The 25,478-nt window shown below is 36.1% G+C and overlaps 1 protein-coding gene across 6 annotated transcripts in view; it reads right to left on the bottom strand.

Annotated features, from left to right (window-relative positions):
* Positions 1-24,627, bottom strand: part of TANK (TRAF family member associated NFKB activator) — a 94,651-nt gene extending 70,024 nt beyond the window's left edge. The window contains exon 1 of one of the 6 annotated variants that reach the window (XM_046018860.1): positions 24,510-24,627. Coding sequence is in view for 4 of the 6 variants with exons in the window: in XM_046018857.1 (XP_045874813.1) it covers positions 7,458-7,465 (8 nt within the window). In the remaining 2 variants the exon portion in view is untranslated. Of the gene's footprint in view, positions 1-7,457; positions 7,943-24,509 lie in introns of those variants that run through there. The other 5 variants (XM_046018859.1, XM_046018857.1, XM_046018858.1 and 2 more) reach the window with 5 other exon arrangements.
* Between the last annotated feature and the right edge of the window lie 851 nt (positions 24,628-25,478).

Here is a 25,478-nt window from a genome sequence, read left to right as displayed (position 1 = left end):
CCTTGCTCTCTTCCTTCCCCTTCTCATTTCCCACTTCATCTTGGCAAAAATTCTTAATTCTTTTGGTTCTTTCTGGTATTAATCTTGGTATCTCTAAATAACATGCTAATACTGCCATTATTGATTTTTCAGTTTTACTTGTCTTTCCACTATGCAAAGTAAGGATTCAGCTCATAGCTTTGCTATACTGTCTTCTAGCTTCCATTTGTTTTTGTGGAAGCCCAGAACCATTTTGATTTCTGACCTTGTACTTAACTCACCTGGAAGTTCATCCTTCACTTCTAGGAATGTTCTTCAATTATTTTGGGGGGCAATTTCATTTCTTCTGTATTCCTTTGTGCGACTCCTCTACCTGGATGCTGAATCTTCTGAAGGGATACTCTAATTCCTCCCAGCCTCCTTCCTCTTGAATGAACTTTTTTTTTTTTTTTTTTTTAAGATTTTATGTATTTATTTGACAGACAGACATCACAGGCAGGCAGAGAGGCAGTCAGAGAGAGAGAAAGGGAAACAGGCTCCCTGCTGAGCAGAGAGTCCCATGTGGGGCTCAATCCCAGGACTCTGGGATCATGACCGGAGCCTAAGGCAGAGGCTTTAACCCACTGAGCCACCCAGGCGCCCCTGAACTTATTTTTCTTATTTCATATATAAAATATCTTAAGCCTGCTGTCTTTGGTAACCAGTATTATTCTGCCAAGTGATAGTTAACCAATCCTGAATAAGTAACATAATAATCAAAGTAAGTAGTGGTGCTTCCAGAGCTCTACTGAGGCTGGGGGTGTGTGTGAACCAAAACAATGTTCCACCAATTGCCCAGCTCAACCAGAACAACTCAACTTTGATTAGATATATATTTTCGGATTTCAAGTTTGAAAAGAATCACAGGCTTAAAGGTATCAGACCCCCACCACCTCCACCCAGAAGGATTTATAATGCTTTAGTAAGGCCTATTTTTTGTGGGGTGGTAGAGATAAGTACTGGTGATTTGGGAGGTGGGAAAGGCCCCTCTGTTGGGTTCCCCCCCACTGCTGAGACTATTCTGTGTCTGGGTAAGTGTTCTGCCAGGTTCACACTTGTGGTGAGAGGCCACTTTAAATCTAAAGCAGTTTCAGGATGGCAGGAGGAAATCACTCCATCCTAGAAAAGTCATCTGCTTTTTCCAACTCCCTGGGGTATGTATAATAGTAAGCATTTACATTCTATTTCAGCAAAGCTGCCACCTTAGCAAAAGAAGAGGTAAATAAGTTAATGGAAGACACAACCTTCCTTTTTTGTATTTTAGCTCTTTGTTCACCTTTTCACCCACAGAAAAGATCAGAAGCAAAAAGCAAAAGTCATTAACACAGTAAATACTTAAATAAAAGGACATCCTCTGTCTCAGTTACAGTAAAATTTTAACGACACCAATAGTATGTGTGTTTTCCCCACTTAAAGAAAGGAAATGGAAAAGAACTGTCACTCCTAACAGTTACAATCATTTCCCACTTTTAAGAGAGTTCCCTAACATAAGCAGCCAATTCCCCAAAATGACAGTTTGTATTTCTAGTCTCACTTTCCGATATACCCATAGCATGCTGCACTACAACTGTGACTGTGTTGCAGTCGACAGCTGAAATAATAGAAACTTAAATACCATTGATGCAGCAGTGTCAGAATTTAGATTTTGTATTTTTTCTGTAAGTTGGTAGTAGGCTAAATATATCAGGATAAACAAGGTGAGACGACTCCCCAGTGATCAACCCAAAAGCTCCCCAGATCAGGTTCTCCATTTTACTGGATGTTCAAACTTGGAGAAAGTTTCTGTGTTATCTTCTAAGAGTTAAAAGATTTCATAGCCAAAGACCACACCCATGCATCTCATTTTTGCCTTACTTCCCTTTTTTAGTCCAGTAGTACTTCTTTCTCTCAGACTGTTTATCAAATTCTAGGAGTTGAAGCACACAACCAAACTGTGTAACATCAAAAGAGAAACTGGGCATGGCACGTGATGTTCTACCCCAATGTAAACAGAAACATGGCACTGCTCAGCTTGCTCAGCTTCCTAAGGGGTATCCTCTCTTGAGTAAAGGTCATGTTAAAATCTAGAGATGGGGTGTAGAATGGGATTTATACAGTTTAAAATGGCTATTTAATATTAAAAATCTGTTTTCATAAATCATATAAAGTAGTGCTCTATAGAATGTTCTTGGATAGGGGAACTATATGAGCAAGTTATATTCAGTATGAGGAAGTGTAAGAGAAGAAGACTGTGTGGGAAGGAGAAGCAAATATTAAATCTCCTTGGATATGTGAGATTTTGTGCTTAGGAAAAAAGGGATAAGGATTTTTTAAAAAGCGAAGAATCGGGGCGCCTGGGTGGCTCAGTGGATTAAGCCGCTGCCTTCGGCTCAGGTCATGATCTCAGGGTCCTGGGATCGAGCCCCACATCGGGCTCTCTGCTCCGCAGGGAGCCTGCTTCCTCCTCTCTCTCTGCCTGCCTCTCTGCCTACTTGTGATCTCTCTCTCTGTCAAATAAATAAATAAAATCTTTAAAAAAAAAAAAAAGCGAAGAATCATCAATATCAAAGGAAAGGCATTTCTAGTTTAGAGATAGCAAATACATGAAATTATATTATAGCAAACACAACATAACAAGTGGCTATGAATAATACAAGCATTTAAATATCCCATAAGAGCAGGTGATTTTATTCAAATGATTTGAGATCATATATTTTCTAGAAAAGACCTAAGTCCCTGATTTCTGTCCTCCCTAGCATCTCCCTAGCAAAATTACCTGGTTGTGTTTGTTCTGCTCCTCCAGAGAACAATTCTTTATACTTCACTCCATGGGACTATTTCAAAGATTCTTAAAACTTCAACTTCTTAAGTACCATCAAAATGGAACTCATGTTATTTTTCTTCATTTATCAATTCCCAGTAATTCCTTACTGAAATGACTTGAAAGACAGACCTTGTTTTCACAACCTGTTTGTAAGAGACACTTTTTTTTAAAGCAAAATTATTGGTAATAAGTGAAAGCTAATGCACATCATCAGTGCTCAGTTTACTCTCATAATTTAATACTGATAATTACTATCACAGAAAGTATATCTCTGGATAGAAGGAACAAAACTCAGGATACGATATAGGACATTTTCCCTGTGAGATAAATATTATTTACTTCCCACTCTTATTCTTAAAAAAAAAAAAAAAAAGTCCCTTAAGAAATGTTTTTCTTCGTTTCACAATATAAATACACTCAACACTACAAAACTGTACACTTAAAAATGGTTACTATGATAAATCTCACATTTTATGTATATCCCCATAATTTCAAAAAGTTTTTATAGACTAGGGATTGAAAAACTATGACATACATATTACATAGGTCCCAAAAGCTTGTTTTCAGTTGCAAACAACCTGATACCCCTGACTATTCTGGTCCTCCTCAACTTTTCTGAAGAGTGTCAAATATTGTGTATAGTTCAAAAGACTCTGTACACTAATTAGCTAGCTATCCACAAGGCAGTTCATTTAATAGTCTCTGCTCTTCTTTTCTGAAGATGACTTGGCATCTTGGTCCCAGACTATAAAGAGATTTTTGTTACCTATTGTAGATAATAGCCTCTTTCCCTCTACCCATGACTGAGAACCACAGTAGCAAGGAGATGGGGGGAAGGGGAATGGCAGCCACAACATAAATCCTAGAGGAACTAGAACCCAAAATTTGGCCTGACATAGTAAGATGCAAACTATGTGAAATTAAACAGTAATATATGCTTATAAGGGGTCAGAAAACAAACAAACAAAATACCAAACAGTAGTAACAGCTCATCAGTTAATCCATCATGTCAGAATAGCTAGAATAGTGAAGTTTTACATCACAGGCTACTTACTTTTATTTACCATTTCCTTTTGGATAATGAGTAGGGCTTTAAAAAAAATGCAAAGTCTTTCATTTTTATATGGCACACTCCTAAATCATGTCAATAATTATTTTATCTAGACTGATACATGATCAATTAAAATACTCAAATATGCAAGCATTCACATAATGCCTGCATCCCCCTGTACATAACACTTAGGAGTGTCTTGAAGCCCTCCACAGTTCACAGATGTATACTGCTAAATTACATTACCTGCTTAAGGTCATATTCTTGAGTGATCAAAAATGCCTGAAATAATCATCTATAAGAGGTAACAACTCAACTAAAGAGTACACAATACATATGTCACATGCGTATCTGGACTATGCTAATAATTTTCACTTCATATTAACTAAGTACAGGCATGCTGAGCTTGTGTTTTGTTTTTGTTTTTTTTTTCCACCTACTCATTCTGAAACTCTCCTATGGGATTTGGCTACAGTAGAATGTTAGCGTGATTATTACCTCTAAAGAAAGAAATTTCCCAACAAAATTGGGAAGCTAATGACAACAAAGTGAAACTGATGCTTTCCCACTTAAGTGTCACTGCTGGTTTCCTTCAGGGCAGAGAAGAACTTGCCCATGTAGACGCAGCAACACCATTTACTTTACAGTATAACTGGAGCAGAGTAAAGAAGGAACAGCAATACATTTTATCATTAGCCTCAACCTACCTATAGCATCTTCTCTGACTATGAAAAAAAAGAGGTAGGGGAGTGGAGAGAAATGAGGAAGATCAACACAGAAGTTCTTTGTTTTCAATATACTGATATTTTAGACTCTTCCATTTATTTGGATTTACTGCGGAGTTTTTGTTTGTTTGCTTTTTTAAGGTTCTGAGGCTTTTTGCTGAATATTATTGCTATTTTAAGAACTATGTACTTTCAGGCCAACATAGTTTCATGAGTGAATTCTTTCAAACCTTCTAAGAATAGAAAGCTCTTACGCTGTTTAAACTAACTTCAGTGCAGAGAAAAGCAGGAATTCTTCTCAGTTGTTTTTAGGAAACCATTATAAATAACCCTGCTATCAAACTGTGGCAAAAATAACACAGAAAATCATGGCAACAGAAGATACCAAATTACTGATTTTAAGTAAAAATGTTACCAAAAAGAAACCTGTATTTTTAAATATTACGCCATGACCAAGCCTAAGGTTGTTTCACAAACTATAATTCAACTAAAATAACCCATCATCCTAATAGGTCCAAAAAAACAAAAAACAAACAAACAAAAAAACTCCCCCCACACACAATAGGTTATGAGAGATGCCAAAAGCCATAGGACAAAATTCAACTTCCACTCTTGATAAAAATAGTTAAGTCGTAATGAAAAGACATCATCTTAACAACCAGAAATATATAGACCAAATAAACACTCAACATCTATTATTCAAAATTGCTTTCAATGTGCCAATGTGAACAGACACAAACACACAACCCTAGTCTAAGATCCATCCTCTGTGGGGTGCGTGGGTGGCTCAGTAGTTAAGCATCTGACTATTGATCTCTGCTCAGGTCATGATCTCAGAATCCTGAGACTGAGAACTGCTTCAGGCTCTGAGCTGAGCATAAAGCCTACTTAAGATCCTTTCTCTCTCTCCCCCCCACCCCCTCCCCTTTTGCTCTCTCTCTAAAATAAAATAAAATTCAACACGCAAAAATCCTAGTAAACTAGAAATATTAAAGAACTTCCTTGATAAACAAAATTTATTGTAAGTTAATATTAAACCCCTTATTTAATGATGACATAGTAATAACAGCCACAAACTAAGAAATAATATATGGATGACCAGAATCACTGTTATTACATATCACTGTGCTGGAGAAGCTAGCAATTCACTAAATCAAAGATAGAGAAGTATAAAGATAAGATTATATTAAGATGACTTTTCCTAGAAAATTCAAGGGAAACAACTGATTAAAACTACTAAGTTCAGAAAGTTGGCCAGATGTAGAATCACTTATCTACAAACCAGCCACAAAATATTAGTTAATATAATAGCTAAAACCTCCAAAAGGATTATTTTAATGAAACATGAACAGTTTATACTTTAAATTTTACCCTAAAAAGAATGCAATAATATTCAAGAAAATTTTGAAAAAGATAAATGAAGGACTTGCTTTATGAATTACTAAAAAATGGTACAATCAAGAGATTGGTATTTGTATAGGAAGAGCCAAACAGAAAAAAGCAACATAATAATAATAAAAGACCCATGTATACATGGAAGTTTATTATACTGAGGTAGTACTCTAGCCAGGAAGAAATGATTCTAACAAATGATTTCAGGAAAAACGGCTAAATCCCTACCTTATATAATGTACAAAAATAATTTTCAGATATTTTAATGAGTAAAGCATAAAAAACTATAAAAGAATTAACAGACAATATAGGAAAAACAGTTTGATCATTTTTGAGTGGGAACTGTCTTCTTAAGCGATAAAAAATCTGGGCATTTTAAACCAAAAGACTGACAGTTCTTGAACATATCTGCCATATATTTCACAAAGGATTACTATACCTGGACCCTAATAAAATACAGATAAATAATTCTGAAGCATAATGGGCAAAATATATTGAGAGGTCATGTCAAGAGATAGTTAACTACTATGGTACATCCTGACAAAGAATACCACGCTGACGTTAAGATAAAGCAGAGCTATGTATGGGAAAACTTCCATCTTACATTTTTTTTGTCTGAAAATGCAGATAACAGAATAGTATGCACATATACTCTCACTTTCACAAGAAAATGAAATAACATATTTATGCATATGTAACAGTGACGTGGAAGGCCTTATGAAGTACTACGACTGGGGAAAAGAGCTGAGAAAAAAAGTTTCATTTTCTCTATAAAGTGCTGGCTTCATACATGGTCGTATCATTTTAGGTTTTCCCTCTCCTCCCAATGACGCAAAAATAATTTTTCCATGGATTACAGCGCTTGCTTCTCCGCTACCCCTCGTCTGAAATGCGTATTCCACCACGTTAAGGAGGCAGATCATTTTATTTTCCCTCATTTTCATGTCACCTGACTTCCATTACTACCATTTCTCCGTTTGGACAACTTGTCAAAAGCATCAGAGAGATAAGGACCCTTGTCATAGCAAGGCTGTTCAATTTTTGCTTGTTATAGTGTAACAAGGGAGACACACCTACTCTTTGTCTTTGGTTTGAGTATCTTCCCCTTACTTTCCTCACTTCTTGACAGGCAGAGATTTTTACACCTTACCTCGTTGCTACTGAGTTTACATCCGAGTTGAGACCCTACCTGACGCCTAGGTTCCCACTGGGGGTAGGGTTTGCTTTTGCTTTTTCCACTCGCCCACCCATTCTTTCCGTGACCCTCGGGGAAGTTACCCCACTTCTCACTGACACGGCTATGATGACACCCCACAGGGAAGCAGAGAGCGGAATTGAGCAACCACCTTGGGAAGAACGAAAGACCAACTTAAAGTTTTCGAAAGAATAACCACGATAGTACTAGTTTCCGGGACAACCCTCGCGCCGAAGGGAGTCTGGGACACTCGCGATGGGGCCCACTTCTCACCCTGACATCGCAAGCCCTGCCTCCCTCTTCCCCGGCGTGGAAGTCAAGTCACCGCCAGCCGTGGACGCGGAGCTGGGCTGGATCCCTCCCCAGAGAGCGTCGCGGCGGGGAGAACGTTGCTGCGCTGACGTCGCGGGCTCGGAAAGCCCCTCCCGGGTCCACTCCGGGACGCACACCCGGGTAGTTTTTCTGGCTCAAGGTTCCTCTCCACTGTGAGAACAGGTCGTCTCCGCGGCTCGTCGGCTTCTTTCCCTGCGGCACCCGCACTGCCAGCGTACCGCCCTCGCTCACACACACAACTTCCCCGCCGCTGTGCTCGACGGGTTCCAACAAACCAACTCGTTCGCGAAGTTTCTTACTCACAGTTCAGGGTTTCCGCGCCTGTCTCTCACACCCCGGAGCGGCGGCGCCAGGCCGAATGATTGGGCCGGAAGTTGTTTTCCGTTCCAGTTCAGAGGGCAGCGCCTGCGCGCGGAGCTTTTAACCCTTCACCCTCCACCCCGCCAGGACAGACCGGACCCCTCCCGTCCCACCCACCCTCACCCCGCCCACCCAAGCACCGCCCCGCCCCGCCTCACCCCGCCTGGCCTCGCCTCGCTGAAGTACGGCAGCTGAAAGTCAACAATGTCAAGGTTAAAGGCCACCTGAGGGACTTAGGGAGACTTTTTTCCTAAACAGAAAATAGCCAGGTCTAATATCACCCTGTATGTGGGTTAGCATACACAAGAATCGTCTGAGACGCTTGTTAAAGATGTAGATTTACTAGTTGACCCCTAGAGATCGGAGAGTTAGGGCAACTGGGGTGAAGCCTGGAACCTGCATTCTTATAGGATTCTCATGTGAATGTGATTAAGGTGATTAAAGTCCACACTGAGAACCACAACACACACGCACATACACACGCACACCCATTTGGTATTTCCCCAGTTGTAATACCTTTCACTAAATGTGCTTGCTGAAGTTGAATTGGTTGCCAGATACAAGTAGACCGTTACAGAAAATTCTCATGAATTAAGACTTCTCCATTATTCCATTTCCTAACTCGACTTGAACACTCTCCAAGATAGAAATGTTAGACAGATACCTCTAGAAGTGCGTGAACTCTCAGTTTTAGCTCTGATAACCTCCTGGCTCAGGCAAGTTGCTTAGCCTAATGAATCTTAATTTTTTATCGGACAAATGGAGACAGTGATGACCTACTTCACTGGATGGATGGTTGTGAGGGTCAATCCAATAACGTGAGCAAAAGCACATGGTAAATTTTAGAATGTTCTTCAAATGAAAGATATTGTCCAGAGTCATTCATGTCAGGCTAGATCCTTGCCACCATGAAGGTTTTCCCTCAGATTCCTTGCACTAAAACAGAACATTCAGATCCACAGCACTTGCGGAAGCCTCCTGAGAGCCCTGAAGTCTAGGACTTTCCACGTTGACTGGAGCTTGATTGCCCCTGGCTGAATGCATGTAGCACTCTCTGAAGCTTCCATAGTCATGACTATGTTATTTATTTAACTTAAAAATATTTTTTAAAAATCTCACCACTTTTGCACATATCTGACATGGGTTGAGAGGGTTTGGAAAAGACCTCATCACCAAGCACAAGCATCCTCAGGACACTGAAATAAAATTTGATAGCTTGGATTAAAACGACCATGAATACTATATGTTGTTATCAGGCACAGCCTATTCTAGAACATAGCTTTACATCCATAGACTTGACAAAATTTCTGAAGTTGAGAACTTTCTTGTCCTGGAGATCTTGGCCAACCCATGCTTGATTAAATCTTTAGCCAATGATTCTTTCTTCATCCTGAAAGATTCAAGCCCAGTCTGGAATTCTTGAGCTCTCTTTTTTCTGATCATACAGTCCCACGGAACTTCGAAGCTGCTATCTTCTCGGGAAGCTTAGCAACTTGTTCTTCCTGGGATTGTATTTTTTGTTAGAGCAGGAGGCTCGGGTTCTGATTGCCACACTTTCTCCTTACACTTCTGAGCCATGGTTGTTTGTACTTCTTTCCTTAGGCTTGTAAATCCAAGGATTTAAAAACTTACTAACTTACAGTGCTCTTTTTAATATTGGGCTTAGTTTTAAAAGTCAAAGCCAAAAATGTATTGTAAAAAATGTTTAAACAAACAGAAACTTCTCATATATAACATTGTGATCAGTTGAACAGTTTCTTATAATAAGCAATCAAGTTAAATATGACAGTAAAGCACTTTTTTTAAAAAATAAGTTTTATAGTGGTTTTAGTTTTATAGCAAAATTGAGTGGGAGATACAGAGATTTCCCATATACTCTCTATCCCAACTTATGCAGAAAACTCTTCCATTATCAACATCTCCCAGCAGAGCAGAATGTTTGTCACAACTGATGAATCTACATAAACATAACATTGTCTTCCGAAGTCCATAGTTTCCTTTAAGGTTCATCCTGGACAGATATATAACATGTATCCATCATTTTAGTATCAAACTATACTAGAGTAGTTTCACTGTCCTGAAAACCCTCTGAGCTCCACCTAGTCATCCCTTGCACCCCCAATCCCTGTCAACCACTCATCTTTTTATGGTCTCCATAGTTTTGCCTTTTCCAGAATGTCATATGATTGGTATCAAAAAGTATGTAACCTTTTCAGATTGACTTCTTTCACTTAGTAACGTACATTTCAGCTTCCTCCATGTTTTTTCATAGCTTATCTTTTAGCACTGAATAGTATTGAATTTAGCATTGAATAGTATTCCATTGTCTGGATGTATCACAGTTTATTTATCCATTCACCTATTGAGGGACATCTTCGTTGCTTCCAATTTTGGCTATTATAAATAGAGCTGCTATAACAGTAGTGTGCAGGTCTTTGTGTAGACATAAGTTTTCAACTCCTTTGGGTGAATACCAAGGAGTGGGATTGTTGGATCATATATATATATTTAGTATGTTTAGCTTTGAAAGAAGCTGTCAAACTGTCTTCCCAAGCGACTGCACCATTTTGTATGCCCACTAGCAATGAATGAGAGTTCCTGTTGCTCCACATCCCTGCCAGCATTTGGTGTTGTCAATGTTCTAGATCTTGGTCATTCTAACAGGCATGTAGTATATCTCATTGTTTTAATTTTCTTTTTTTTTTTTTTTTAAGATTTCATTTATTTGACAGAGAGAGATCACAAGTAGATAGAGAGGCAGGCAGAGAGAGAGGGAAGCAGGCCCCTGCTGAGCAGAGAGCCCAATGCGGGGCTCAATCCCAGGACCCCGAGATCATGACCTGAGCCGAAGGCAGCGGCTTAACCCACTGAGCCACCCAGGTGCCCCAACATTGTTTTAATTTTCAATTCCCTGATGACATGGTGATGATGTGGAGCATCTTTTCATATGGTTATTTGCCATCTATCTGTATATTTTCTCTGGCGAGATATTTGTTAAGGTCTTTGGCCCATTTAAATTTGTGTTCTTTGATTTCTTGTTGTTGAACTTTAAAAGTTCTTTGTGTATTTTGGCTTATAGTCCTTTATCAGATGTATCTTTTGCAAATATTTTCTCCCAGTCTGTGGCTTGTCTTTTCATTCTCTTGACAGTGTCTTTTGCAGAGCAGAAATTTTTTTATTTTAATGAAGTCCATCTCACCCAACTTTTGAGCAAATTGAAGGAGCTGCTTTGATAATTTCTAATTGAAATAGTGGGATGTTAGTAATACATCTAGAATATAAAACTAAATGATAAGCATTTTGAATGTGGAGGTGTTAAGAGTTTTGAAAAAGGAATAAAAAATTAAACATATACATTTCTTAAATATATATTTTTCTCTCTTTTCAATCCCATGATGTTGTAGTCATAAAGAGAAATGGCTGCATGCTTCTCTAGTGTGTGAAACATGCATGAATGCTGGGGTAAATAGACAAAATTTAGGCTAAGATAACATCAAACATTTTCCTTTGTTTATAATGATGATGAATTTTTTAGAACTGACATACAGTATGTTTTATAAGGTTAGGAATCGAATTGAGACATTTATTTGATGATTAGTCCTTTAGAAGAATGACATAATTTAACTTCAATTTTCCTCTATTTATATTGTATTTATATATACCTTAGGCTAGCAAGCAGTACTATGGGGTATAATGGGATGCAAATGAGAACTGCAGACTCATTAAAAATATTTTAGGTGCTATTTTCAAAACTGCTTAATATTTTACTGAGTGTTCTGAATATAAATCTAGGGACAAGGAAAGCTGCCAGTATAAACACTTACTACAACTTGGAATGTCAGGTATGCATCAATGATCTCTGTCAAATCTTTGATGTGAAGTATCACTATTAATAGAATCTGGTTGACTTCCGATTTAGGATGACATCTGGACTAGCTGTTTGTTTCTCAGACTCTAAATTAAATGCCTAATAAAAAATCAGAAAAATATGAGAACTCATAATAGCACTGAAAGAAAGAATTGATGACCAGATCCAGCACGTATGGCTGAGCAGACTTTGCCATATACAGAGCACTTGGCTGACATGGCCGGTAACCTGCCAAGCTTGGCCCTCTTGGGCTTGAGTCTTTCCCAAAGGACTGCCTTTTTCTGAGTCAGAAAAAACATCAACAACAACAACAATTAACATCAAAAGAGTAGCTATAAGCCTACCCATAGGCGTCCTAGTGACAAAATTTGGCAGGATTTCCAGTCATTTCCAAGAACTGTGGGGCTGAAATGGACACAGCCTTTGTTGCTTGAGAATGAGGAAATCTGCTGGCCTAAACAACAGTGGTAAAATGATCTGCCTCATGGCACCTGCTAGTGAATTGGGTAGAAACCCCACTACTATGTGTGACCTGCATATAGCATTTGACACCTGTTTGCCTCAGTGTGCCCATGAATACTTCTCTTTATTATCATTTTTGGAGCTGTGATTTGGAGTATATAACACAAGCCCAATGGAAGTGGATAAATGTGATGCTTTATGTGAGGCCAATAATGAAAGGGATGAACAAACCCAGAGCTCTGTGTTTCGACTATCCCTGAGACTTTGATTTTTCATATAGTGTTCCTAACAAGGAAAAGACTAATGATTGCTTCTGATTAACCAGAAATTCTCCTCTTCATACTAAAATAACTAGACAATAATGGTAAGGGATCTCACCTCAGGGCAATAGCTATAGTGAAACATTAATAAATGTCAGGTTCAGGCCAAAAAACTCCCTGTGACTTGTGCATGTCTTCCTATCTCTCCGCTTCATATCTGTGCTGAGGAACTAAGAGAAAGCAGGCAGATAAGAACCAAGGAAAATCCACACATCTGGTTAGTAAGGGCTACAGAATGATTGGAATGAGAAAATAGAAGACAAAGCATCCCTTTGAAAAGATTTTGCTGCATAAAGGAAGAAAATTTCAAAATGCTTTTCAAAATGCTGAGAAAATTAACACTTTGGAAAATGGCTTACCAGAAGCATAAGTAAATGGGAAAATGTGCTTTGCATTTTCTGTGAAAAAAAGAGATGTTATATTAGACAAAATATTAGACTGAGGAAAAGATGGACCTAGTTAAGAGACAGGGAGAAATAAAAACAAAGTTGGATAAGTTAAGGCTGTAAGGACATAAAACACACAATGGCAAAATTAAAATTCTATTTGGTCATAATCAAGGATGGAATCAATACTGCAGAATATTAAATCAATGATTAAAGTAAAAGCCTGAAAAACTCTCTCAAATGTTAATGGAAAGGACAAACAGAAGAAAAGCATGAAATGGGACAGTGGAAAGAAAGTGTTCTAACATCTTCCTGAAGAAGAAAGAGAGTAAATAGAATAGAAATAGCAACCAAAGATATATCAGAAGATATATCCAAAGCAATTGGAGATGCAAAGGATTCAATAAGTTTTGAAATGTATTAATGAAAAGAGACAAACCACTTTGACATGCCTTGATAAAAATTTTGATATGGAAGTATTTATCAATTTATTTATATATTCAGCAAATATTTTGTGAGTGTTTGCTATATGCTAAAAGTTAGAGATACAAAGATGACCAAAACACAGTCCTACTTTAAAAGAACTTAGTGTCTGTGGTGGGTAACATATGTAGAAAAAGAAGGCAATTGCTGCACAATGGTTATTACACTATTATAACAAGGGTCAGAATAGGGTATTTTGAAAACACAATGGAGTCCAGGCTTGAGAGGGTAAGGAAGTTTTCCTATATCTAAGGTATGGAAAGAATTCAATAAGAATACAGGCAGAAAAAAAAAGAAGAAGAATACAGGTAGAAGAGAATAAATTATTTGCAAAGAAAGAAAAATAGACTATTTTCAATATTAAACTTCAGAAGCTGATTAGAATAACATCTACAGTTGTGTGGGAAAGTTTTAACTTACTAAGTCTATACCCACCCAAGTTATCATTCACATAGGAAATGAAAACAAAGATATTCTTTGATACATCAAGGTTCAGAAATATACTACCCATTTCCTGAAATAGTTGAAGACACACTTTAGATAGTCAAGAAGGGAATCACATTTTTTAAAAAAGGAAAGGTAAAATTCTAGATAAAAGAAATATTTGTAAATATTAGAAATAACTACTGGATGAAGTGAAAATTTGCAGCAAATATAATGAGGCTATTAAAAGTAATTTTGAAGATATAGGGTACAAATATAAATAAATAATTTAATAATAATGTATTCTAAAATTCCTGTTTATAGCAACAAAAACTCAAGTGGGTGGAAGAGAGGTGGCAGGGAGTGAGAAGTTCTAATTTTACCATTTTTCTTATCTTCTCCTTATAGAAATAAGCAAATGATAGATAGGATGTTATTCTGACTATGATAATTGGACATATGTTATTTTAGGATTCTTTTTTTAATATGAAGGTAAGTAGCTATACGTAGAATTCAAAACTGTATGTTTATTTTCACATTAATAGAGGAAGAAAGAAAAAAAATTGCCCCATAGAACAAAGATATAAAACTCTTACTTTCTGACATTTAATCAGTCACCCAATAAGGTAACTCACATGAGTTCTCTGCAACATTTCTTGCATGTATATACTTTCTGTCTTCTTTGTTACACACTGTTTTCATTTCCATTCTCTGTCCTTATTGCCAACCCCTTGTTCAAGGCACCATCAATTCTTATGTACCATACTAGACTCCTAATGGTTCTTCTCATTTTCTCTCCTATCGATTTCTAAATGTTATACTCAATGAACTCCACTAAGATAAACTCAGAGAGACCTATACTGAAGCACATTATAATTAAACTGTTGAAAGCTGCAGATGAAAGAATCTTGAAAGTACTGAGAGCAAAGTGACTCATTATGCACAAGGGATCCTTAGTGAGATTAACATCCGATTTCACTTTGAAATCATTGAGTCTAGGAGGCAGTGGGATGACAAATTTAAAGTGCTAAAAAAATATATGTCAACCAAGAATTCTCTATCTGGCAAAATCATTCTTCAAAAATGAAGGAAAAATTAAAATGCTCTGATATAATAAAAAACTGAAGGAGTTCAGTGCTAGTAGATTTACTTACCCTATGAGAAATGATAAAGGGAATCCTTTAGGCTCAGATAAAAGGCTACTAGACAATAATTCAAAGCATTACAATGAAAAAATTTGACATTGACAGTTACATTGATGGACATGAAAACAAAAATAATTGTATTTTTGGTTTGTAACTCCTCTTTTATTTCCTATGATTTAAAAGACAAATGCTTTAAAAATTATAAATCTATATTAATGGGTACATACTGTATAAAGTCTGTGATTACAACAACATAAGGGAGGAACTAAGCTGTATAGGAGTAAAGTTTGTATATTATTGAAGCTATGTTGGTATTAATTAAAATTGAATAGTTATAAATTTAAGTTCCTAATTATAATCCCCACAGTAAGCACTAAGACACCATCTTAAAAAATATATATATGGGGGCGTCTGGGTGGCTCAGTGGTTTAAGCCGCTGCCTTTGGCTCAGGTCATGATCTCAGGGTCCTGGGATCGAGTCCCACATAGGGCTCTCTGCTCGGCGGGGAGCCTGCTTCCCTCTCTCACTCTCTCTGCCTGCCTCTCTGCCTACTTGTGATCTCTCTCTGTCAAATAAATACATAAAATCTTTAAAAAAAAAAAATATATATATATGTATATATATAAAATAAAATGAGAAGGGAATGAGCACTAAGACACCATCTTAAAAAAATGTATATATATATATATATACATAAAATAAAATGAGAAGGGAATAAAATGGTACAAAGCAAAGGATCAATTAAACACAGAAGAAGGCACTAATGTGAGAAGTGAGGAACAAAAAATGGTATAAGGCATACAGAAATCAAATAGCAAAATGGCAGAAGTAAGTCCTTGCTTATCAGTAATTTCTTGAAATATAAATGAATTAACCTCTCTAATCAAAAGGCAAAACTTAGCAGAATGGATAATATAACATGATCAAACTATATGCTTACTACAAGATACATACTTTAGATCCAAAGAGACGACTAAGTTGAAAGTAAAATGATGGAAAAAAGATTTTCCTTGCAGACAGTAACCAAAAGAAACATGTGGCAGACATAGTAACACAAAATACCTTTCAAGTCAAAAACTGTACAAGAGACAAAGAAGGACATTATATATTGATGAAAGGGTCACTAATCAAAAAGATCTAACAATTATACACATTTACATATTAAGCAATAGATCCCCCAAATATATGAAACAAATATTGATAGAATTGAAGGGAGAAATAGACAGTTTCTACGAAACTGTTTCTACGAAAACAGTTGGAGAATTTACTACACCACTTTTAATAGTGGATATAAAAATAGAAAATCAAGAAAGAGAGAGGACTTGAATGATGCTGTAAATCAACAAGATCCTAGAGACCATTCTACCCAACAAGAGCAGAATATACATTCTTCTCAAGTAGATATGGAAACTTCTCCAGGATAAACAAATGGTAAGCCACAAAAAAAGACTCAATATATTTAAAAAGACTGAAGTCATACAAAGTATCTTTCCCAACCAAAATGAAATGAAGCTAGACAGCATAACAGAAGGAAAACTAGAAAATTCAAATATGTGCAAATTAAGCAACACATTCTTAAACAACTGATCAAAAGAGGAAATCACAAATTAGATTTACTTAGAGATTAATGAAAACAAAATTGTACCATACCAAACCTTATGAGATGACTGAAAGCAGTGCTTAGAAAGAAATTAATAGTAGTTAACATCTACATTAGAAAAGGAAAGAGCTCTGAAATCAATAACATAATTTACACTTCAAGGACCAGATAAAGAAGAGCAAGCTAAACCCAAAGCTAATAGAAGGAAGGAAATAATAAAGATTAGAGCAGCGATAAATGAAATAGACCAAAAAAACCCCCCAAAACCAAAAACACCCAACCCAATAGAATCAATGAAGTCTAACTTGGTTTTTTGAGAAGATGTGTAAATTTGACAAAACTTTTCTAGACTTAGAAGAAAAAAGGAAAGAGAATAATAAATAACTAAAACCAGAAATGCAAATGGGGACATTGCCACCAGCCAAATAGAAATAACATCGATTATAAGAGACTACTATGAATCACAGACCAACAAATAAGATGATCTAGTTGAGATATAGAAATTCCTAGAAACACACAATGAAAACTAAATCAGAAGAAACAGAAAATCTGAACAGACCTATAACAAATTAAGAGATTGAATCAATAATCAGAAACTTCCCAACAAAGTCCAGAACCAGATGGCTTCACTGGAGAATTCTAACAAACACTTAAAAAAGAATTAGCACCAATCCTTCTCAAATTCAAAAAAACAGAGGGAGAGGGAATACCTCCTAACTCGTTTTATGAAGCCAGCATTACTGTGATATCAAAGCCAGATAAAAACAACAGAAAAAAGAAAACTAAAAACTAATGATGTTCTTTATGAATAAAAATTTAAAATTCCCCAAATATTAGCAAACAGAGTCCAATAGCATATTAAATAGATTATGCATCATGACCAAGTATGATTTATCCCTGGACTGCAAGGGTGGTTAAAGAAGAAAAAAATTATTCAGTGCAATATACCACATTATGGAATAAAGGAAAAACACCCCACATGATGATCTCCATTGATGCAGAAAAGGCATTTGACAAAATCCAACACCATTTCATGAATATTAAAAAAAAAAAAAAAAAAAAAAAAGACTTAGCAACCTGGACTAGAAGGGAACTTCCTCAACATGGAAAAGAGTATTTATGAAAAACCTCCAATTAACATTGTACTCAACAGTGAAAGACTAGAACATTTCCCACTAACTTCAGGAACAGACAAGGATGCATCCTTTCACCACTACTATGCAACATTGTCTTGAAAGTTTTAGCCAGAGTTATTAGATAAGAAAAAGAAATACAAAGCATATGAATTAGAGAGAAGTAAAAATAAGGGGGCCTGAGTACATCAGACTCCTGGTTTCAGCTCCGGTAGTAATCTTAGTGTCCTGAGATGGAGCCCTGTATGGGGTTCCACACTCAGCACAGAATCTGCTTGAATTCTCTCTCCCTCTCCCTTTGCCTCTTCCCTCTATGTTCACTCTTTCTCTCTCTTTCAAGTAAATAAATAAGTAAATATTATAAAAAGAAGAAGAATAAAGAAAAAATAAAAATAAAAAACACTTCTCTCTCTCTCTTTTTTTAAAAGATTTCGTTTTTAAGTCATCTCTACACCCAACATGGGTCCCAAATTCACAATTCCAGGTTGCATGCAAGCTCCACTGACTGAGCCAACCAGGCATGCCAGGAGTAAAAATATTTATATTTGCTGATGAAATTATCTTATGTATAGAAAATCCCAAAGAATCCACAAGAAGGCTGGTAGAGCTAGTAAATGAGTTTAGCAACAGTGCAGGATACAAAAGCAATGCTCAAAAATCAGTTGTTTCCATACATCATCAATGAACAATCCAAAAAGGAAATTAAGAAAATAATTCCATTTATAATAGCATCCCCAAAATAAGATATCTAGGAATAAATATAACCAAAGAAGTAAAACACTTGTATATTGAAAACTACAAAACATTGCTGAAAGAAATGAAGATCTAAATAAATGGGATGACATTCCCATGGATTAAAAGAAGTTATATTGTTAAGATGACAATGCTTCTCAAAATGATCTACGGGTTTAATGTAATCTATATCAAAATTCCAATGGCCTTTTTTTGTGTCAGAAATGTAAAAGCTGATCCTTAAATTCAGATGGAACTACAGGGGCCTTGAATAGCCAAGAGAATACTGAAAAAGAAAAATAAAGTTGGAGGACTCATACTTTCCAATTTAAAAACTTACTACAAAGCTCTAGTAACTAAAACAGTGTCATATCAGTATAAGGATAGACATATGATCAATGGACTATAAATGAGAGTGGAGAATAAACCCATACATATTTGATGAATTGATATTTGATATGGACACCAAGACTATTCAATGGAGAAAGAGTAGCCTCTTTAACAAATGATGTTAGGACAACTCACAGTCATAATCAAAAGTATGAGTTGGACCCCTTTTCCCACACTATTTACAAAAATTAACTCAAAATGGATCTAAATTTAACAGGTAAAGCTATAAAACTTAGATAAAAACATAGTGGCAAATCATTATGACCTTGAAGTTGGCACTAGATTCTTAGGTATGATACCAAACTCATGAACAAGAAAAGAAAAAATAAATTTGACTTCATAAAAAATTAATAGAAAAATTGGGCATTGAAAGGCCCTATCAAAGACATTATTAAAAGACAATCTACAGAATGGGAGAGAATATTTACAAGTCACATATTTGATGAAACGCTAAGAATCCAGAATACATAAGGAACACTTAAAGCTCAACAGCAAAATGACAAACAACCCAATTTAAAAATGGCTAAAGGACTTACAGACATTTCTCCTAGGGAGACTATACTCATAGCCAGCAGGCACATGAAAGATTCTCCATATCATTAGTCATCAGGGAAATGTAAGTCAAAACCACAATGAGGTACCACTTAACCTGCACTAAGATAGCAATAATAACAACAACAACAACAATGGAAAATAACAAGAGTTGGCAAGAATGTGGAGAAATCAGAGCTCTCATACATTTCTCGTGGGCATTTTAAAATGGCTTGACAACTGTGGAAAACTATTTGGTTCTTCCTTAAAAAGTCAAACAAAACAACCCACTATTCTACCACTTGGTATATTCTTAAGAATTAAAAACAGGTACTCAAACAAATACATATAAATACATGGTCATAGCAAAACTATTTACAATATCCATAAAGTAAAAATAGCCCAACTATCCTACCCAACAATTGATGAATGGATAAGCAAATTGTGGTACATACATACAATAGAATATTGCTTGGCCATAAAAGGAATAAAGTACGGATATACCCTACAACATGGATGAATCTTGAAAATATTATGTTAAGTGAAAGAAGCCAATCAGAAAAAGGCACATATTATATGATTTCATTTATATGAAACACCAAGAACAGACATATCAATAAAGACAGAGGACAGATTGGCAGTTGCCAGGCATTGAGGGGAACAAGAAATGCAGAGCACCTGCTTAACTAATTCTAATAAAGTGTTTCCTTTTGGGGTAATAACAGTGTTTTGACACTGGATAGAGATGGTGGTTGCAAGACACTGTGAATGCAATAAAGCTGCCAAATTTTTTAATTTACCATGTTTAATTTTATGTTATGTGAATTTTACCTCAATTTTTTAAAATGGGAAAGAAATATGAAAGTTTGAATAAACTATAGACTGAGTTAATAAAAAATATCAATACTTGTTCCTTAATTGTAACACATACACATGTACATCCTAATGTAAAATGTTAGTAATAGGGGAAATTACATAATGAGATGAGGCAGGGTGATAATATGGAAACTCTCTGTTGTGTTGGTGCAATTTTTCCCTAAATCTGAAGCTGTTCGAAACAAACAAAGGCTATTAACTGAAAACAACTTGGTTGTCTGAAATAGCTCTTGGATCAAAGAGGAAATAAAGCTACAATTAAAAACAAAATAACAATGACATGAAAGTGACCTATCAAAAGTTGTAAGACATAGTTAAAATGGTTCTCAGAAAATTCTTAGCTTTAAATACTTTCATTAAGAACAGGAAATAATAAAAATAAATGAACTAAGCATTTAACTGAAAAGAGAAAAAGTAAAATATTGTAGTCTAATAAGAGACATTAAGAAAATAAAGAGGGGTATCTGGGTGGCTCAGTTGGTTAAGCTTCCAACTCTTCATTTTGGCTCAAGCCATGATCTTAGGGTCCAGAGATCAAGCCCCACATCAGACTCCCTGCTCAGTGGGGAGTCTGCTTGAGATTCTCTCTCTCTCCCTTTAGCCCCTCCCTCTTAGATAGATAAATCTCAAAAAGAGAAAATACAGGTAAAGATAAAAGCAAAAACGACTAAAAAAAGAGCTGATCATAAAATGATAAATCCAAGAGATAAATTCTCTGACGTGTTCAATCAGGAAAAAAAAAAAAAGAGAGAGAGAGAGAGAAAACATTAATGAACAAAATTATTGGTGAAAAAATTTATCCACATAGTTATGGAGATGATAAAAAAAAAGTACAAGAGAATGCTGTGTATGGTAATACCTTTGAAGAATTTGATGAAAAGGATCATTTATAAATCACCTTAACTGTGTGGAAAAAACAGCATTAAACCCAACTAGGTCAATAACAATAGAAAATATTGGAAAGCTTTTAAAGAATTACTTCCAAAAGTGGGTGCCAAGGACAAACAGTGTGAAGATTTGCTCTTTAAACATTTCAAGGAGCAGATAACTCTCATTGAACTTTTTTTAAACATGGAAAACTTTGGTGTTTTTAATCAAAAAATAAAAATACAAAGTAATTTCACTTGTGAAAATGAAAGCAAAAGATCTTAACAATTTACAGATTTCTTTTAACATACATTTTCTTAATATAAATTGGTGTAAGATTAATTAATTTGGACACACATTTTGCATATTGTTGTTGGTTATAACACAATTGTGGCTTGCAACTAGCACAGTCATCATAGGGGGAAAGCTTTTTTGCACAAAGCATAGGAACAGCTGCTTTGTTTGAGTATCTGGTTGCTCTGCCTGGATAGGGTTCCTTGGCTATGCCACATTGTTTTCATTCTTTTCTGCTAATTTGAGTTGTGAACTGAATTGTGAAGCCAAAATAATAGAGAAGAGACATCTAAGCATGTGGATTAAAGAGAATGAGGAAATGTGTAGGTTTGGTTTGGTTCATTTTGATCAACCGATTTATTATTTTACCTAGAGCAATAACTAAATATATTTTATAATTATAAACCTACCTTTATTATGGAGGCATGATTTCTGATAAAACTGAATTTTTTTAAAAAGATTTTATTCATTTATTTGACAGAGAGAGAAATCACAAGTAGGCAGAGAGGCCGGCAGAGAGAGAGGGAGAAGCAGGCTCCCCGCTGAGCAGAGAGCCCGATGTGGGGCTTGATACCAGGACCCTGAGATCATGACCTGAGCTGAGGACAGAGGCTTACCCAACTGAGACACCCAGGAGCCCCCTATAGCATCGAATTTTTAAATAAGGCAATTACTGCATTGTGTATAGCAGAGCATATATTCCTTAACGTACAAAAACCTTACAGTTATCTCTAATATCACCAAAAAGACATTGAATGTAGGTTAACATGAAGTCTTGATATACTTTTCGTAAAACAGTATGAGAAGTAGATTTTGTAGTTATTTGTATTTTATGATAAATGTGTTTATCTCAAACCAACAGCCATCATCATTCTTAATGTTAACCACTAGGGAAATTCCCACTGAGATCAGAACAAGACAAAGTTAGCTTCTGTCTCCTCTGTTATTAAACACTCTTCTAGGAGTTTTGGTGAGAAGAAAAAAAAAAGAGGAGAAAAATTATATTTTTCTTAACTAGGCATCATATGTGAATTACCTAAAGTAATTTGGAACAAATAGAGGATCAACATAATAGCTGGATACAAGATAAAAATATGAAATAAAGAACTTTTCTAAATGCTAGCAGTAATTGGTTAGAAAAGTGGAAAGAATGTCCCTATCCAAAAAAATATCCCCAGCCTATAGGCAAAGAAGATAAAATATATTGAGATATATTTTATAATAAATATAAATAAAATACATTGAAATATATTTTATAATAAATGAATAACTTATGGTATTTCCCAGGGCCTTAATACATGGAGAGGGGAAAAAAAATGTGCAGACAGGAAAGTTCTTTACTGTAAGGATGATCATTTCCCTCTAATTAAGTGTGTAAGTTCCATGAAATTCCAACTAGGACTTTCTGGGCAGAATTTAACAAACTGATTTAAAATTTTCCACTTGGCCATCTTTATCATTGTCACAGTGTTTAAAAGAAATAAACACTTCTTTAAGTGTTTATGTGTGCGTTGGGGCCCAAAGTAGCTACTTGGAGGAACCTCCATCAGGTTGGACCTAGTCTACAGCCCCATGTTCCCTGCTGCATGGAAGTAGACAAATGTGTGCACCTGTGCATGGGTGGACATGCATCCTGGAAGGAATGAGGGGAATGGGGTGGGAGAGTGAAAAAAGGGAGATCTTGGAATGGCTTCTAAGCTTCTATGAATGACTTTGCTAGTCTGTGACCTTGGCTAAGTCATCTTCCTTTTCCCTCATCGCTCTGCACTTTGGCAAAGACATCTCAAAATGCTATTTCAATATTGTACAAAGGCAGAGCAGCAGTAAGAGAGAGTCAGAAAAAAAAAAAAAAAGAAGCAATATGAACTCAAGTTTGAGTTCGTCACTTACTAGGTGAGAGATCCTGTTGCTGTCTTTCTCCAACAGACATTCAATAAACAGCAGCTATTGGTGTTGATAATGATTTTCGCTGTTTAGTCTTTTCAAACTATCAACTTTTCTTAGAATTATTTTTTTTAAAGATTTTATTTATTTATTTGACAGAGAAAGAGAGACCCACACACAGTGAGAGAAAGAACACAAGCAGGAGAAGTGGGAGAGGGAGAAGCAGGCTCCCCGCTGAGTAGGGAACCACATCCTAGAACCCTGGGATCAAGACTTGAGCCCAAGGCAGAGGCTTGAAGACTGAGCCACCCCTCTTAGGATTATTCTTGAGAAAATACTACATAATCTTTAGCATTCTTTTTTTTAAAAAATATTTTATTTATTCATTTGACAGACAGAGATCACAAGTAGGCAGAGAAGCAGGCAGAGAGAGAGGAGGAAGCAGGCTCCCTGCTGAGCAGAGAGCCTGATGTGGGGCTTGATCCCAGGACCCTGGGATCATGACCTGAGCCGAAAGCAGAGGTTTTAACCCACTGAGCCACCCAGGTGCCCCAGCATTCATTTTTGATTGTGAAAATAAAGGCCAATTTGTGCGAATAAGCCTGGATTACTATAATGGCCAAAGTTTAAATGTTCTAAGATAGGAAACGCAATGTTGTCTGTACGGTTAATATTTTACTGTAAAAAATATTCATTTACGTGTGTTTCTTAGGAGATGAAAAAATACTAACCTTGAGTTAATTTTTGAAGGGACACACTGGATCAGGCAAGAATTGATCTTTAAAAATTTAGTTCCCCCAAAGTATAAATATATATAGTATTAGTTTACTATTCAACCTAGTAAGCTACATACAATTTAATTATGACAAATACAGATCTTTTAAGTCTTGCATTATGTTATAAAAATCACTTATTGGAGAAGGCTTATATATTCCAGATATAAACTTAAAAAATTATTTCAAGTAGAGACATAAATTTGATCTTAAAAGTTGGGAAGAATGTAAAAAGATCACAGTATTTAAAAATTTTCTTTAGTCTTGGTTAGGGACTCCACCTTTTAAGGGCCAAATTTCCAATTATGACAATGAATATAAAGACATTATCGAATCAGGTCATAAATTACTCACTTTGTAGAAGCAAGAGTAGAACAAATCTGCCAACACTTCAGTCTAAGACATGCCCGCCACCTTGCTAGGTTGAGAATTAAATAGGTAGGAACAACTAAAACTTTGGTTACCTCTTCTCCAGGTTATCAGTCTTCCTTCACAGACTAGTGCTCTTGAAAGAAGTGGTCAGTTACGAAGTCTGGAAGCTTTATCTGCAGGCTCTAGCAATGTTGCCCAAACTGTCCTGAGCTCTCCCTTGTGTTGCACTGGGAACTTCCACTGAGAAATCCCCTAAATTGAAGACTTCCTTATTTGTAGCTCTCAACAGCCAATCGTGGCAAGATATTGAAATGAAGCAAAGACTACCAGAAAATGTTCTGTAAACCACCCGTGCCTGTAGCTCTGACTTCCTTTTGAATCAAAGATTCTTCTCGTGAAGAGTTAAGGCATCAGAAATTGTAAACACAAAAATATTTTTGGATTAAGCACATTTTCATGTGAGAAAATGTTAAAGTCTGTTTGGAAAATTTCTTTTTTTAGCTTTAAAGAAGGTATATATATATATATATATATATATATATATTTTTTTTTTTTTTTTTTTTTTTTTAAACCTGAGCAGTATATTTATAAACAGCAGGCAAAGACTAGATTTGAGTGTGGTTGCCTTTGCTTTAAGGCCTACGGAGGTCACTAGGAAGAAGCCTAGTAATGATGAAGCTTGTCCTGGATTCCAGAGCATGGTCTCAGAGACTAAGAAGAAAAATGAAGCCAGAAAGTCTCCTAAAACAGCTTTCTCCTTGGGAACTAAGGTGCCCTGTTTGTGTGGCTGAGGGCCATATGTGTGTTCCAGCACTCAGGGGAAGTGTTTCACAAATGCATTCATTCTTCTCAGGCTAGTTGGAGCAAAACATCAAGTTTTACATGCAAATGGAAGGCAGCACAGATACTTTTCTTTGTTATAAAATTTTAGAGCTGGAAATGTCCTGAGACCCCATATATTCCATTTCCTTTTTATTACAGATGAGGAAACAGGAGAGGGTGGATGTTCAAAGTCATAAAGTTAGAGGCAGCTGAGTCTTTTGAATGCAAGTGCATTTCTT

Source organism: Meles meles, chromosome 9 (assembly GCF_922984935.1).
Source record: "Meles meles chromosome 9, mMelMel3.1 paternal haplotype, whole genome shotgun sequence".
Lineage (NCBI taxonomy): Eukaryota > Metazoa > Chordata > Mammalia > Carnivora > Mustelidae > Meles > Meles meles.
This window is presented reverse-complemented; position numbering and strand designations above follow the sequence as displayed.